Source organism: Syngnathus scovelli, chromosome 5, assembly GCF_024217435.2.
Source record: "Syngnathus scovelli strain Florida chromosome 5, RoL_Ssco_1.2, whole genome shotgun sequence".
In the NCBI taxonomy this organism is placed as follows: domain Eukaryota; kingdom Metazoa; phylum Chordata; class Actinopteri; order Syngnathiformes; family Syngnathidae; genus Syngnathus; species Syngnathus scovelli.
Window position 1 is genome coordinate 3367429 of NC_090851.1, and position 12992 is coordinate 3380420.

The 12992-nt window shown below is 43.2% G+C and overlaps 1 protein-coding gene across 1 annotated transcript; it reads left to right on the forward strand.

The window, feature by feature from the left end:
- Positions 1-878: 878 nt before the first annotated feature.
- On the forward strand, positions 879-8823 carry LOC125969091 (homeobox protein unc-4 homolog). Its single transcript, XM_049720800.2, has 3 exons — positions 879-1806; positions 2661-2836; positions 5493-8823. The coding sequence occupies exons 1-3, from the start codon at positions 1500-1502 to the stop codon at positions 6552-6554; spliced, it is 1545 nt and encodes a 514-aa protein (XP_049576757.1). The 5' UTR covers positions 879-1499; the 3' UTR covers positions 6555-8823.
- The last annotated feature ends 4169 nt before the right edge of the window (positions 8824-12992 follow it).

Sequence of the window (12992 nt, forward strand, 5' to 3'; positions counted from 1 at the left end):
GACACGTTAACGCTCAGAACGCTTGAAAAACATCACTCATTAGGAAAAACAAACACAATACAGAAAAACCTCAAGCCCAAGAATTTCTTCTAATTTAAAGCGTAAAACCAAATTCATTTTAAGTAACAAGCAAAGAAGAAAAAGAATGTTCCTTCAAAAGAAAAAAATTGAGAAAAGATGAGAGCGCTCTTATTTAGCTAAGGAAAACAAACTATGGAAACATCCCAGCCCGTATTTTCGTTTACATCTAATATTCTGACCGCTGATTTGACATTCTCCACCATAAAAATCAAGATACTCGATTATGAAGAAGTCGACTTCTCGTTTTAATGACTGCATGTGAAGAGAAATAAAGGTCATTTTAATCTAGCCCATATATAATTTGAAAACCAATCAAAAATCTTGAACTTTAATGAGTCAGAACTTCCAATTTTGGAGAATAGAATTGTGGTGGTTGAATACTCACTTTATCTCTGATGACACACATTATAAAATAAGATTTATTTTTTTTAACTGAAAAAGTATCATAAATAACATTATTGGCCAGTAGGAGGGGGACACTCTGAATCGGTTGCCAGCCAATCGCAGAGCACACAGACACACACTCACACCTTCAGCCGATTTGGAGCGATCAATCGGCCCACCGTGCATGATTTTAAAATGTGGGAGGAAACCAGAGCACTCTGAGAAAACCATCGCAGACACGGGGAGAACATGCAAACTCCGCACAGGTAGGTGGAATCAAACACTGCACTTGTGCGTCCCTTTCATTATGTCATTAATGTGCTTTTTTTTTTTTTTTTTTTTAGGGCGAAGAAGCTTATGTCCCCTTTGGACAAGTTGTAGAGGAAAAGAAAATTGTGGCAGCGGTTATGTATTTTGCATAATGGATATGCCAGAATAATTTGAATTACAAACTTGATAACATAACTTGTAAATTAATACTAATTTTTTTGTGATTTATTTATTTATTAATTAAGTTGGAGATTTTTTTTTTCTTCCATTACATTATTGCAGCCACACTATAACTACTGTCCCCACAATGTCGTTTTTAGCGCCCTTTGTTAAGTTTGGGGTGGGGGGCAAAAAGTTTGACGAGTGTCTTTAGACTTGCTGAGTGGACGGCAGTGACCCAAGGTGCGAATTAAAAAAGAAATCAAATCGAAAGAAAACCCTCACGACGCTCAGCCTCTTCTGAGCTCGGTGACGTCACATGGCCATTAAGGCTTGTGATTGGCTCCGCCCGCAGATGGGGAGTCCTAATGAGCTGGCTCCAGGAGGGGGAAGCGAGCTTGACATCTCGGGCTGGACCACAACACGTCGCTGCCGGCTTTATCACAACGCTCATCCGCGGGCCGTGGGAGACGACACATCGGCACGAAGCCTTCCTCCCTTTTTAAAACAACATTTTGCATCCTTTGCTGACTGCATGTTCAGCCACACACTGCCACCCCCCGCGCATCCTCACTTCGGCCCCGCCGCATGTAGCCCGGGCGAGCATGGACAGTCGCGTCCTCGAGCATCACCCTCACGCCCACTTCGGGGGCTCCTTGGGCGGGCTGGTGGGCTTCCCGTATCCGCTCGCTGCTCACCACCATCATCATCATCACCACCACCAGCAGCAGCACCACCACCACCATCATCAGCAGCAGCACCAGCACTATTACGAGCTCGCCAGCGCGCACCAGCTGCAGTCGGCGGCTGCCGTCCCCTTCACCATAGACGGATTACTAAACGGCTCTTGCTCGGCCTCGATTGTCAGCTCCAGCGCGCTCTTGTCGCCCGACGGCCAGTACAAACTCTCAGGTAATCCCCGCCCCCGTTCGTTCCCTTTAAATACGATTCTAAGGCTGTTTTTTGTAAGAGTTTGGTATGGATAAAATGAAGGTTTCCTTCATCTTGAAAGAATCTCCCATTTGAGTATCAATAAGTAGGAACGTTTGTTATCTTCATTTGTGTTTGCTGAGATGCCAAATTGTGTTTGTGTGTTTTTTAAACTTCCATTTGAGCTGTCTTCACAGTGGATTTTTTTTTAAATCGTGTCTGCAAGCAAAAAGATTGTTTAGAGTCCCTTTCCTCATTTTTATTATTTGCATTTATTTTGAAAGGATTTGTCGAGTAAAAAGATTATTTAGAGCCCCCGTTCTCATTTTTATTATAATTTGCATTTATTTTGAAAGGACTTGTTCTCTTGTATTTAATTTTAAAACGTTGTGGTTCTCTTTGGAGCTCCAGGGGGGGAAAAATGAGATCATTGCAAAATTATCAATTTGTGAACACATCTTCATTAAGATGCAACAAAGATGTGTTAATTTGCAATTTTCTTTAAATGCCGATATAGTTGTGATGACACAAGCACAGCTCCAATGCAAGCCTTGATTTGAAGTCTTATTTTTATTTTGCTCGGAAATCTAACATCGGTCTTCTGATTTAAATCAAAAACACTGTATGACTCTATTTGTGACAAGGGCTATATAAAGGCAATTTACAAAGCAATGGTGAGTAAATTCCATCCTCTGTATTGATTTTCTCTTGGGGTAAAAAATATGATTTAAAATTATTTACTGAACTTGCAGCACATAACAGGATGCTCCTCTTAATTGGACAAGCTGTCAATCAATCAATAATGAGATAATGACGGTTTATAATAATAAAAACAGATTCCGGGGACCCAGACAAAGAGAGCCCCGGTTGTAAACGGAGAAGAACCAGAACCAACTTCACCGGCTGGCAGCTGGAGGAGCTGGAGAAGGCCTTCAACGAGAGCCACTATCCGGATGTGTTCATGCGGGAGGCGCTCGCCCTCAGACTGGACCTGGTCGAATCCAGGGTTCAGGTAAGTGCTGGGACACTTTGATTTGGATTGAGTTGCAAATTTGGATACGACTAAATCTCAACCTCGCCACCAAACATGTCAGGAGGGCTGTTTGTTCAGGAGATGGCCCGTGAAGGCCCAAGCCCACACTGAGGGCAGCGATTTGTCAATTAAATCTTTAATAAAGGGTCCCCCTTTGAATTATGCATAGACACAACCTATTGATTTATGGGTTACTAAAAAAAAAAAAAGGGGGGGAAAACAAGGCTTGTTACTGAGCCGACAAAGGGGGGGGGGGGGGGGGTGTATTTGAGCCAGTCCCTCAAATTGATCTTTATTTGGATTTTTAATTAATTTAGATGGTTTGGAACAATGGAGGCAGCATATAAGCAGATAAAGTTATACTTATTATATTTCAGATGGAAATGGATTTTATTATATTGTATTTATTATTGTAATTCTCATTCATGATTTAAAAAAATATTTGTTGTTGAAATATTGCATATACATATTGAAATTAGATGAATTGAAGCTTCCGAGTTTTTAATAGTAAGCACAAAAACGCTTGAATATGCATTTAAATATAGCATTTCTCACACTAATTAGGAACTGTTAATTTATTAAATGATTGCCCATTACTAAATTAAAAGATGACTATAATAACTAAGTGATTTCTTGTTTTTCAATATGGCAGAATTTGTAACTTCAATAAAAACCTGAGTGAAAATACTTACATTTTTAATTTGATTGCAGTTCAACTCTTTGGCATTTTAGAATCCCACAATCATTAAACAAAACAGCTGGAAACAACATAGTAAGATCATTTTCTGCATCAAAGTTTCCAATACCTCACAAATTCTGCCATGCAAAAAAAAAAAAGGAAATGTACACAGTATCAGAGCAAACATATCTTTGCACATCACTGATAAAACTGAAAACATTATTAAAACGTTCATCAAGTGTATCTGTGGAAAAACAAATACAAGAAAAAATAATTTTCTTAAAAATGAACAAAAAGCACATTATGCTCAAACAAGCATCCCAACTGGATGACATTTTATGTTTTTGGGGTGGATTTGTGTTCCTAAACCTCAGCTTATTCAGCCTTCCAGCTGCTTAAAGGCTTCTTTATCACAGGTTTTGGAAAGGGGAGGGGGTGGAGGCTGGGGGTAATATGCGATAGAAGCGACATCAACAATCCTAACATTGTCGCGCTCCGTGTCCGCGCCTCGCCCTCATTATCCGCGCCTCGCGCCTTATCAGCGGCCAACACGCGGCCCTCAGCGAGACCAGAGGCCGCCCCGGAGAGTTCCTAGCCGGGCTTGGGGGACGGGCGGGGAAAAGTGTGTGTATGTGTGTGAGGAAGGGGGGGGCAACTCGTTCGACTAAGAAGAAGGCAGTCCGGCGACAAGCCGAGTTGTGGTGTGATATGGTTTTAAAATGAAATGCTCCCAATTAGTGAGGCTGCAATTAGATTTAATTGGCATTAAGCAAACTCATTTGGTGATTAAAACAATGAGGCTGTGACTTCCTGCAAGGCAACTTTATAACCAACAATGACGTCGATTTGATGGAAGACTAAACTGTCACGACAATAATGCACCGAAAATATGCGAAACAGTTTTGGTTGCCATTTTGTCCCAATGATTTACAGTGAGCACACTTTGCTTCTTAAAAAAAAATTTAAAAAAAAATAAAATAAAAACATGGATACAGTATGCTCACATTAAATAAACATCTGCTGGGGCCATTTTTTTACTGTCCTATCCAGTCCGTCCTTGTATCTATTTTAAATGACTGACTTACTTGATTATTGATGCTGATTAATTGACGTACAGTCAGCTCATTAAATCACAGCAGGAAGTTAAAGTGTGTGTTTTGTTTTCCTGACAAGTATGTAAGCAAGGAAGTCGATAAGTTTGCCGGGCCATTCTCACGGTGGATCATAAAATACATTATAAATACATTGATATGATATATGTACCTCCCCCACCCCCATAAAAAGCAAATATAACCTCAAACAATCAAGTCATGATGGAGTGGATTGAATGACAGATTTTGCATTTGAAAAATGTCACTCATATCAAAGTATAATCGACAATTTGGGAGCAACAGACTGCAAGGCACCTCACCACCTTAAGGTTTCGATATTACGTAATAGACAGTAAATACAAGACTGTCGCCAGACTGCAGTGACCGAGCAGGAGAATAAAATGAGACCGGGTCCACTAACTACGGGGGAGTCTGAAAATTGAGGGCAGTAGACAAGCAGTATTATTTATTTATTTGATAATTTATTTATTTATTTATTTATTTATTTATTTATTATTTTAGAAGACTGGCTCTTCTAACTAAGGGAGAACCTGAAAATTGAGGGCAGTAGCCAAACAGTATTATTTATTTATTTATTTATTTATTTATTTATTTATTTATTTATCTATTTATTCATTGCTGCACGATGTAATGATTACGACTGTAATTGAACGCAGCCCCTGCCGATGTTTTTAAATGAATGGTGACTGGATTTGTTGTTTTGCAGTTGCAAAACAAATTGCCCCCCTCCCTCAGGGAGAAAAATAAAGTCTCTGAAGTCTGAAGGATATTAAGAGAGAACATGGAATTCTGAACAATTTGGAGATTTCTTTGAGGTAAACTAGTTTTGTGTTTGTTGGCGCAGGTTTGGTTCCAGAACCGACGTGCTAAGTGGAGGAAGAAGGAGAACACAAAGAAAGGGCCCGGCCGGCCCGCGCACAACTCCCACCCGACCACGTGCAGTGGCGAACCCATGGACCCCGAGGAGATTGCGCGGCGAGAGCACGAGCGCGCCGAAAAGAAGAAACGCAAGCAGGAGAGAAAGCTACTCAAGTCGCAGAGCAAACTTCTGCATGGCGACAGCTTCCACACACCGGGCGGCTCCGAGAGCGACAGCGGCGTGTCGCAGTTCACCGACAGCGAGCAGCAGCCTTCTTCGGGCCCAAACGGGAATATTTACGTGGAGCTTCCCCTGACGTCCGGGGGCGCCCAAGGACACCAAACCGAATCCAGCTGTGACCAAACCCGACACGACTTTGACCACCAAAACCAAAGACGAGAAGCGGAGCAGGTTTCTCCGGGCAGCACGCACAGCTCCGGCAGCCCCGCGGGTCCTCGGTCCTCGGCGCTGCAGAAGCGCAACCCTTTCAGCGTGGAGAGCCTCCTCTCGGACGCCACGCCTCGATGGAAGCCTCCTCTGGACTTTCTCTCACTGCCCACTCAGAGAACTCTGGTGGGTAAAGGCCATTTTTTGCTTTACCCCATTACTCATCAGCCTCTCGGCTTTCTCGTGCCCCAAACGTCCCTGAAGGCGTCGCCGTGTCAAGACGGCGTCGACAGGCTCCACCTCGGACAAAACCTCGAACAGTCGTGCGCTCCCACTGACCTCTCGTGCGCTCTCGCTAAGCCTTTAAGCGCAGATCATAAAACAAACGACCATCACAGTCCCGTTAGCAATAGAGTCCACGTGGAGGAGGAGCGCGCCAGGGATAGTCCCACGCTCGCCAAGTCTCAGGCATCCCCGCAGTCGGCCCATTCCGGCGAGGCGGGGAGAGTCCACGCCGAGGCGTTGACTGACAGCTGCCTCACCGAGGGGCGCTGTGCGAAGGAGGAGCGAGCGTCCCCGAGCCTCACCGAGGATCTCGGCACGAACGCAGACTGTGGGGAAGCACCCGGAACAGATGGCGAGGACGTGGATATGGACTAACACTTGTTGTAGGAGCGCACATACAAAGCGGCACTGCTCAGATGTTGTCAGAAAACCAGACGAGAGTAGGAGTCCGTTTTGGTCCTTCAAGATACAATAAGGTTCCCCTGATTAGCAAAGCGCCAGGTATGTTTCCGAGCTGTAAAAGCGTCAATGGATACAAACATGTCTCAGAGTGACGCGGCCTTGTACCCTTAAGCTACATTTTTTGAGAGTGGACTGTTCAAACATTCCCAAAGCTCTGCATAGATGCTTGCAAACATATCAGGAATCGGGAGGCTTTAGCCACTTTTCCACCAAGCAACACGGTTCTGCTCCAAGTCCAGGTTGGAACGGGAAACCCTGATCTGGCAGCTTTCAATTGTCATCGTAGCAGTGCGACAAAGATTGTTTTACTCTGCAAAATCGCTCCGTCAGAGCTCTTAGCAGAAGGTCATTTTCACAATCATGGAAGGAAAAGCATCCAGGAATGATTGCTGGAGCTGATTTTCCGTTGCGTAAAGCCATGGGCGGAGAATTTGGCCTCTCCCATTCATTGACGCACCCTAATTTAGGTTTCTTCGTGTCGCTGCTGTGCCTGTTTTTTTTTCCCACCTTGAAAGACTCCAAGATCTCCAAATCTTGGACAGATATACCAGATTTAAAAGTAGGACTTTGGGGTTCCCTGATCGACCGGGTGCCCATCTCCTTAATTTTCAGGGATTGGTGACTCTCTTCAAATAAAAGCAAGCTTGTGCACCGATGTCATTTCAAAAAAAGGGGTCTCAAAAAGTCAGTCGCTGTCCTGTGAGGTGACTCATCGACTTTTTACTTTTCAAAAATGTTTGACATGGAGTATATCGAGCTTATTTTTGTTCTTTGTGGCATAACAGTCGCATTTCACACGGGAGTGACAATTGTCTGTCGACCAGTCAACCCATTGCTAGGTAGCAAAATTCGAATCAGTTTTTGTGGCTTCTTGCAAAATGGCAAAAAAAAAAAAAAATTCAAAATCATGCATTTGATCACATTTAAAGTTGCTGTGAACTGTGCTGCTTGGTGGAAAAGAAGCTTTAATCCTCACCTATTTTTTAATCATCCTGAACGCCGAGGTAATCTCTCTCTTTTTTGGTGACCAAAACCTGTATAAAAAAAAAAAAAAAAAAAAAAACACCTCGTACTTGCAACGAAAATCCTCAGATATTGTAAGAAGGAGAAAAGGATATTTATATGTAAACATTTTGATAAATAAAAACTATTGTTTAAAAGTGAGCACTGTCTTTGCAGGGATGGAGCAAGGAAAGGGAAACAAGGGGGGGGGGGGGGTGAAAGAAGCTCGTGGACCGTTGTGAGCAGATAAATCCCCCGCTCTCTCACTACCGTCTGGCTGTTTGTATTTATTGCTTTAACAAATTTATTCATTTGAAAAGGCCGGCCGAGAATGAGGTTAGTGGCCGCCGGCTATAGGACCCTGCGCCTCCTGCTGAGTTTTGATATGAAAGTAATTATTTTCCCACTGGCTGCTGCAGGGTCTTCCAGGCAGCTCCCCTTCCTCTTTCTACCCCCTCCCCTCCTCAGCCCAAAGGGTTATTAGACATTAGTGATTTCTAGTGATATGGAATCACATAAACTTCCCACAATAATAGAATTAGCATGAAAGGCAGGGGTGTCAAATTGAAATGGGGGGGATAATAGCCAGCTGCACGGCGTTCGTGAACGCGCCTGGCAGCCTGCATGCGTGTGTGTGCATAGACTATTGAGCGTATGAGGGAGGGGTTGGTGGGTGCAGGGGGGGGGGGGGGGCGTGATTCGTGGGGCGGAATTTTCATGAGCTGGCGCGCTTGTCAGGCAGCCCTTGTAGCCGGCTATATTAAGATAGATGTTCGATGATATCCCTCATTGTTCTGTCGCTTATATTGATGTCGCTGCCTTATCGCCCTATTGATCATGTGTCGCACATAATAGGACAGGCGTGCTGCCTGCGTACCCCCCCCCCTCCCTCCATCACCCCTCCCCACCGCCCACACTCACAAAAGGCGGCGGAGCCCCTCGTCATTTGTTGTTATTGTGGGGTCCTACGGGAGTGAACCAGATAAAGATTCAGGGAACAGGGGAGAATGGAGTGAGGGCTCACATTAATTATTTTTGGGGAGGCTCAAATGAAAAAAAAAAAGATGCTTGAGCCAGATTTATGCTTTAAACCAGATAGACTAGATTTATTTTAGAGAGCTAACACAACCCGGGCCTTCATTTTGGATCATCTAAAGAACAATCATTTAGACTTGTTTTACGCCACTAATTTGTTTCCTTGTAAAAAAAAAAAAAAAAGTAAAAACTTAAATATAAATTGAGGTATTGCAGTATATCATATTTCAGGGTGCTTGAGTTTCCCTAAAATTGTGTAAAACAGAAACATTATCATATAAACTGTAATTTAATTAACTAGCTCTTAAACTTAGCGAGCTAACGCAAGCTAAGGGTTGCGAGCTCACATTTTCAACAACAAACTAGGGTATATGTAAATTGAGGTATTGCTTGATAGTTTTCAGGGTGCTTGAGTTTCCCTAAAATTGTGTAAAACAGAAACATTATCGTATAAACTGTAAATTAATTAGCTAGCGCTTAAGCTTAGCGAGCTAATGCAAGCTAAGGATTGCTAGCTCCCATTTTCAACAACTTAGAGTTAGCATTTGACTAATTTCATGACCTCAAACTTGATTCACCTTTTGATACGCACATCTTTTCTTTTTTGTTGTTGTTTTTTAAGGACGTTAATCGTTGTCAGTAAATTATAGGACGATGCAAAAGTCGTAATAACAACTTGAGTATCGCTAAAATGGGTCAAAGGTCCATGAGGATCAGATAGAAAACTGCAGTGTGTGTGTGTGTGGGGGGGGAATCATGTAAAGATTATGCTTTTATAAATGCCACCTCAGTCCCCTGGAAAGTGAAATCCCAATTATTAAAAGCATTAATTCTGGCCGGCGTGCACGCATAGGAGCCGTGTTGACAGGCCGCCTAAATATCCCTGATCCCTCCCGGTCAGATCGCCCGCTTTATTTGCAAATAAATTGACGCAGGATCCGAGGGACGGGAGGCTTTGCTCCACGGAGCCCGAGCTAAAAATGAATTTCCGCGCCCGAGTCCCTTTAATAATATTTACATAATTTTTGCCCAGCGAGTGCACTGTTTGCGCTGCAGGAAGCAGGGCGGCTTAGAGGAAAATAATTAGACATGAGGAAGAGAAGGAGGATGAGGATGGAGGAGGAGGATGGGTTAAGACCCGAGCTCAACACTAAATTCCCAGACAGCTAAAATCAATGAAAGTAATAACCCTATTATTTAATTCATAAGGACATTATTTTCCCATAAGGCCTCGGGAAACGTCCCCTTCGACCGAATCAATCACATTAAATCGTTCGTTCCGGTGAAATCTGCGCTTTTATTTGCTTTAATCGGTTAGTTTCAAGAGGACGATTAATTGGAAAGTGTAGGTTTCGATTTGGAGTTATAGTAAAAACGACTTTGTAGTGATTAAAAAAAGAAACTCGTACAATGAAAGAAATCTAGCATGTATTTTTGAAGAGACATGGTATAGGCTATGTATGATCTTATATGCTTTTAAATAATTATTCGAACAAAGAAGTAAACTCTTAAAGGGTTTGTCAGTTTAGGGGAAATTAGCTCTTTTAAAATCGATTTTGAAAAAAGAAAATTGTGACTTATGAACTACTGTAAAACTTAACAGTACATAATAAAAAGAACTGCATTAACTTAAAACCGTAAAACCGTGGGAAGCACTCACTCCGTAGTAAAAAACCCGAACCAAACTCAAAGATGAATTTTAATAGTAGTTGTTATGAATACAGTAAATATTTTGGAGCATTTAAATGATCAATGAATCCTTGCAATTCTTTTCCTCCAGTAATAGAATAGAAATGTTACGCAAGTTTCAGCTAGTTTGTCTGCTGACTACCTAAATACGTACCTAGTAAGATACTTACGATATTTAAGCCAGGAATGGCCCGGTAAACCTCTTGCTACCTCCCTCATGGATCACCTTTTATGAATTCAATTTCAACCTGGGAGAAATTTTCAATTTGAGCACGCTGTCATTACAGTGTTGAAGGAGGAGGATGAAGTCGGGAGGGGGTGGGGGGTATGGCGTAAATTGTTTTTGCTCTATTGTGCATTCGGACGCCATCATTTTTCTTTCTAATTACCGAGGTGTCAGCGCGGTCTGTCACCCGTGTGCTGATTTTCAATTTAACTGATCATCATACATTCATTTTCCCATTTGATAAATCTGCAATCTAGACGCAAACCACCATGCCCGGAATATTAAGCGGCGCCCGGGCCGCCGTAATAGGGGGATGTGTATGCGGCAATGAGCGCCGATCAGCCAGCTAATTTAGCGCCTTCCTCCGTGAAGACCCCCCCTCCTCCTCCCCCGCCCCTGCACACATTTCCAAACCTCAAGAGGAAGCAGGAGAGGGAGAGAGTGAGTCCAGTGACTGCCAAGAACGGCGACTACAATGTCATTTGGACCTCCCGTCTAGCCAGTTAGACCTATAATTGAGTTGTTGTTTTGCTTATTCAATACAGACACATTTGCACTTTAAGTATCATGGCCAATCTGAGCTTTCCAGCTCTTCATCAACCCCCTCCACCCACAGTAGAGGAGTCAATTAAGGCCCAAAGTGATCCAGCCTGGTTCCACTTGTGTTTAACAGCAGTGGCAAAACACTAAGCCTCACACTGGCCTATATATGTAATATATATATATCTGTTCTATTCTTGATCCGGGAACCACAACAAAGCAATAGAAATAAAGAAAAGACTTGAGAAAGGTTTGGTCCAAAAATCTGTTGACTACTTTTAACGACCGTATTTTCCGCACTATAAGGTGCACCGGATTATAAGGCGCACCTTCAATGAATGGCCCATTTTAAAACTTTGTCCATATATAAGGCGCACTGGATTATAAGGCGCATAGAATAAATAACTCAATGTTGCGCAAACGTTAATGCAATCACAATATAGTAACACTCGAAATAGTGAAAACAATAAAGATATATCAATAACTCAACGTTGCTCAAAAGTTAATATCACACAACACACAAAATAAAAACGTAAAGCTTACTTTAATAAATTAGTCCTCATCCACGAATCCAAATTGGAGGTTTTTAGGTGCGCCTTATAGTGCGGAAACTACGGTACTTTTCTTTACTAAGGTTACAGGAGATTTCAGAATATAGGCGCACTTATCTTTTTAATTTTTGAAAACGATGCCTTACAATCAGGTATGAACCAAGAAAATTAAGGTTCCCCTTAATCTCTGATTTCCTTCCCTGCTTTTGGTGTTTCGATAATTGACTAAAGCAAAGTTGTCGTCGTAGCCTACCTTACCTTAAAGCTTGTTTAAATGTCACTACAGTAGGAAGACTATATTTAAGCACGAGTGTGTGGGGAAGAGGGGGAGGGCTGTAAAATGTTTACTGGCACAAAGCAGCTTTGGGTTTGTCGTTGCCTTTGTTTCATTAGCCCGCTGGTTGTAATAAATGCCAACGAGCCAACGGGATGGATTTTAATTAAGTCAGTGAAAGATGAGTGGAGTGGCACGGGACGAGATGGCGGAGGAGAAGGTTGGTTGGGTGAGTGTGGGCTGAAAGGGGGGGGGTGGGTAGTTTTTCAATAAATCGGTTGGCTCAGGGGTTAGTCGGTGATTTCCTCAGCAAAGTGTTTGGGCCGAGCAGGACTCGCAGTAATTTGCTTGATAAATCAGCGGCGTTAGGGGCATGAAGCCAACTGCTCGACCGCTCGGTTCGGCGTGTGATTTATGTCTTTCCCGGGGGTCGTGCGCAAGCTCGTGACAGTCGGCGATGAATTAGCCAAGAGGCGGCGTGCTCCTAATGAGCAGGTATTATTACGCACGCACGCCTCTCTTAAAAGAAGCGTGAAGAATGAAGCTGGCAGACGAGACCAAAAAACCCCCGCCCCCCCTACGCGGGCCCGCCGTGCCACCCCCGAGATAGCCCATCGATTCACCGTCACGGACTTCCAGGCGTATTGTGAGCGCAGGTGTTCCGCTGAGGTCCGTCACCATCTGATTGAGGTTAACGGAGGCAAAGAGGTGTCAGACACACGCCACCCGCCGAGCCGCCCACCGAGGAATCGAACGCACGACACAAGTAACAAATAAAAACAAAGTGTGACACAAGACACTCAGCAAGTGATTAGCAGCCAAGAATCCCTTCAAAATGTTCAAGCCTCCAATATCAATAGCGCTCGTCCCCATTAGGGAGCTGAAGCCTATCTCAGCCAATCACAGTTCAGGTTATACATCACCTTTCACCCCAATATTTCATCTCCATATGTCCCCACACACATTTGATTCAAAGTGTTTGATTCACATACATTTATGAACAAAACACGATGACATCTACCACATATACATAA

What these genes read in the sequence shown, in the direction of transcription:
- LOC125969091 (XM_049720800.2), top strand. Translation starts at nt 1,500, where the DNA reads ATGGACAGTCGCGTCCTCGAGCATCACCCTCACGCCCACTTCGGGGGC. An exon ending in CGGCCAGTACAAACTCTCAG is followed by an intron (nt 1,807 to 2,660) that starts GTAATCCCCGCC and finishes TAATAAAAACAG; the next exon opens with ATTCCGGGGACCCAGACAAA. An exon ending in TGGTCGAATCCAGGGTTCAG is followed by an intron (nt 2,837 to 5,492) that starts GTAAGTGCTGGG and finishes TTGTTGGCGCAG; the next exon opens with GTTTGGTTCCAGAACCGACG.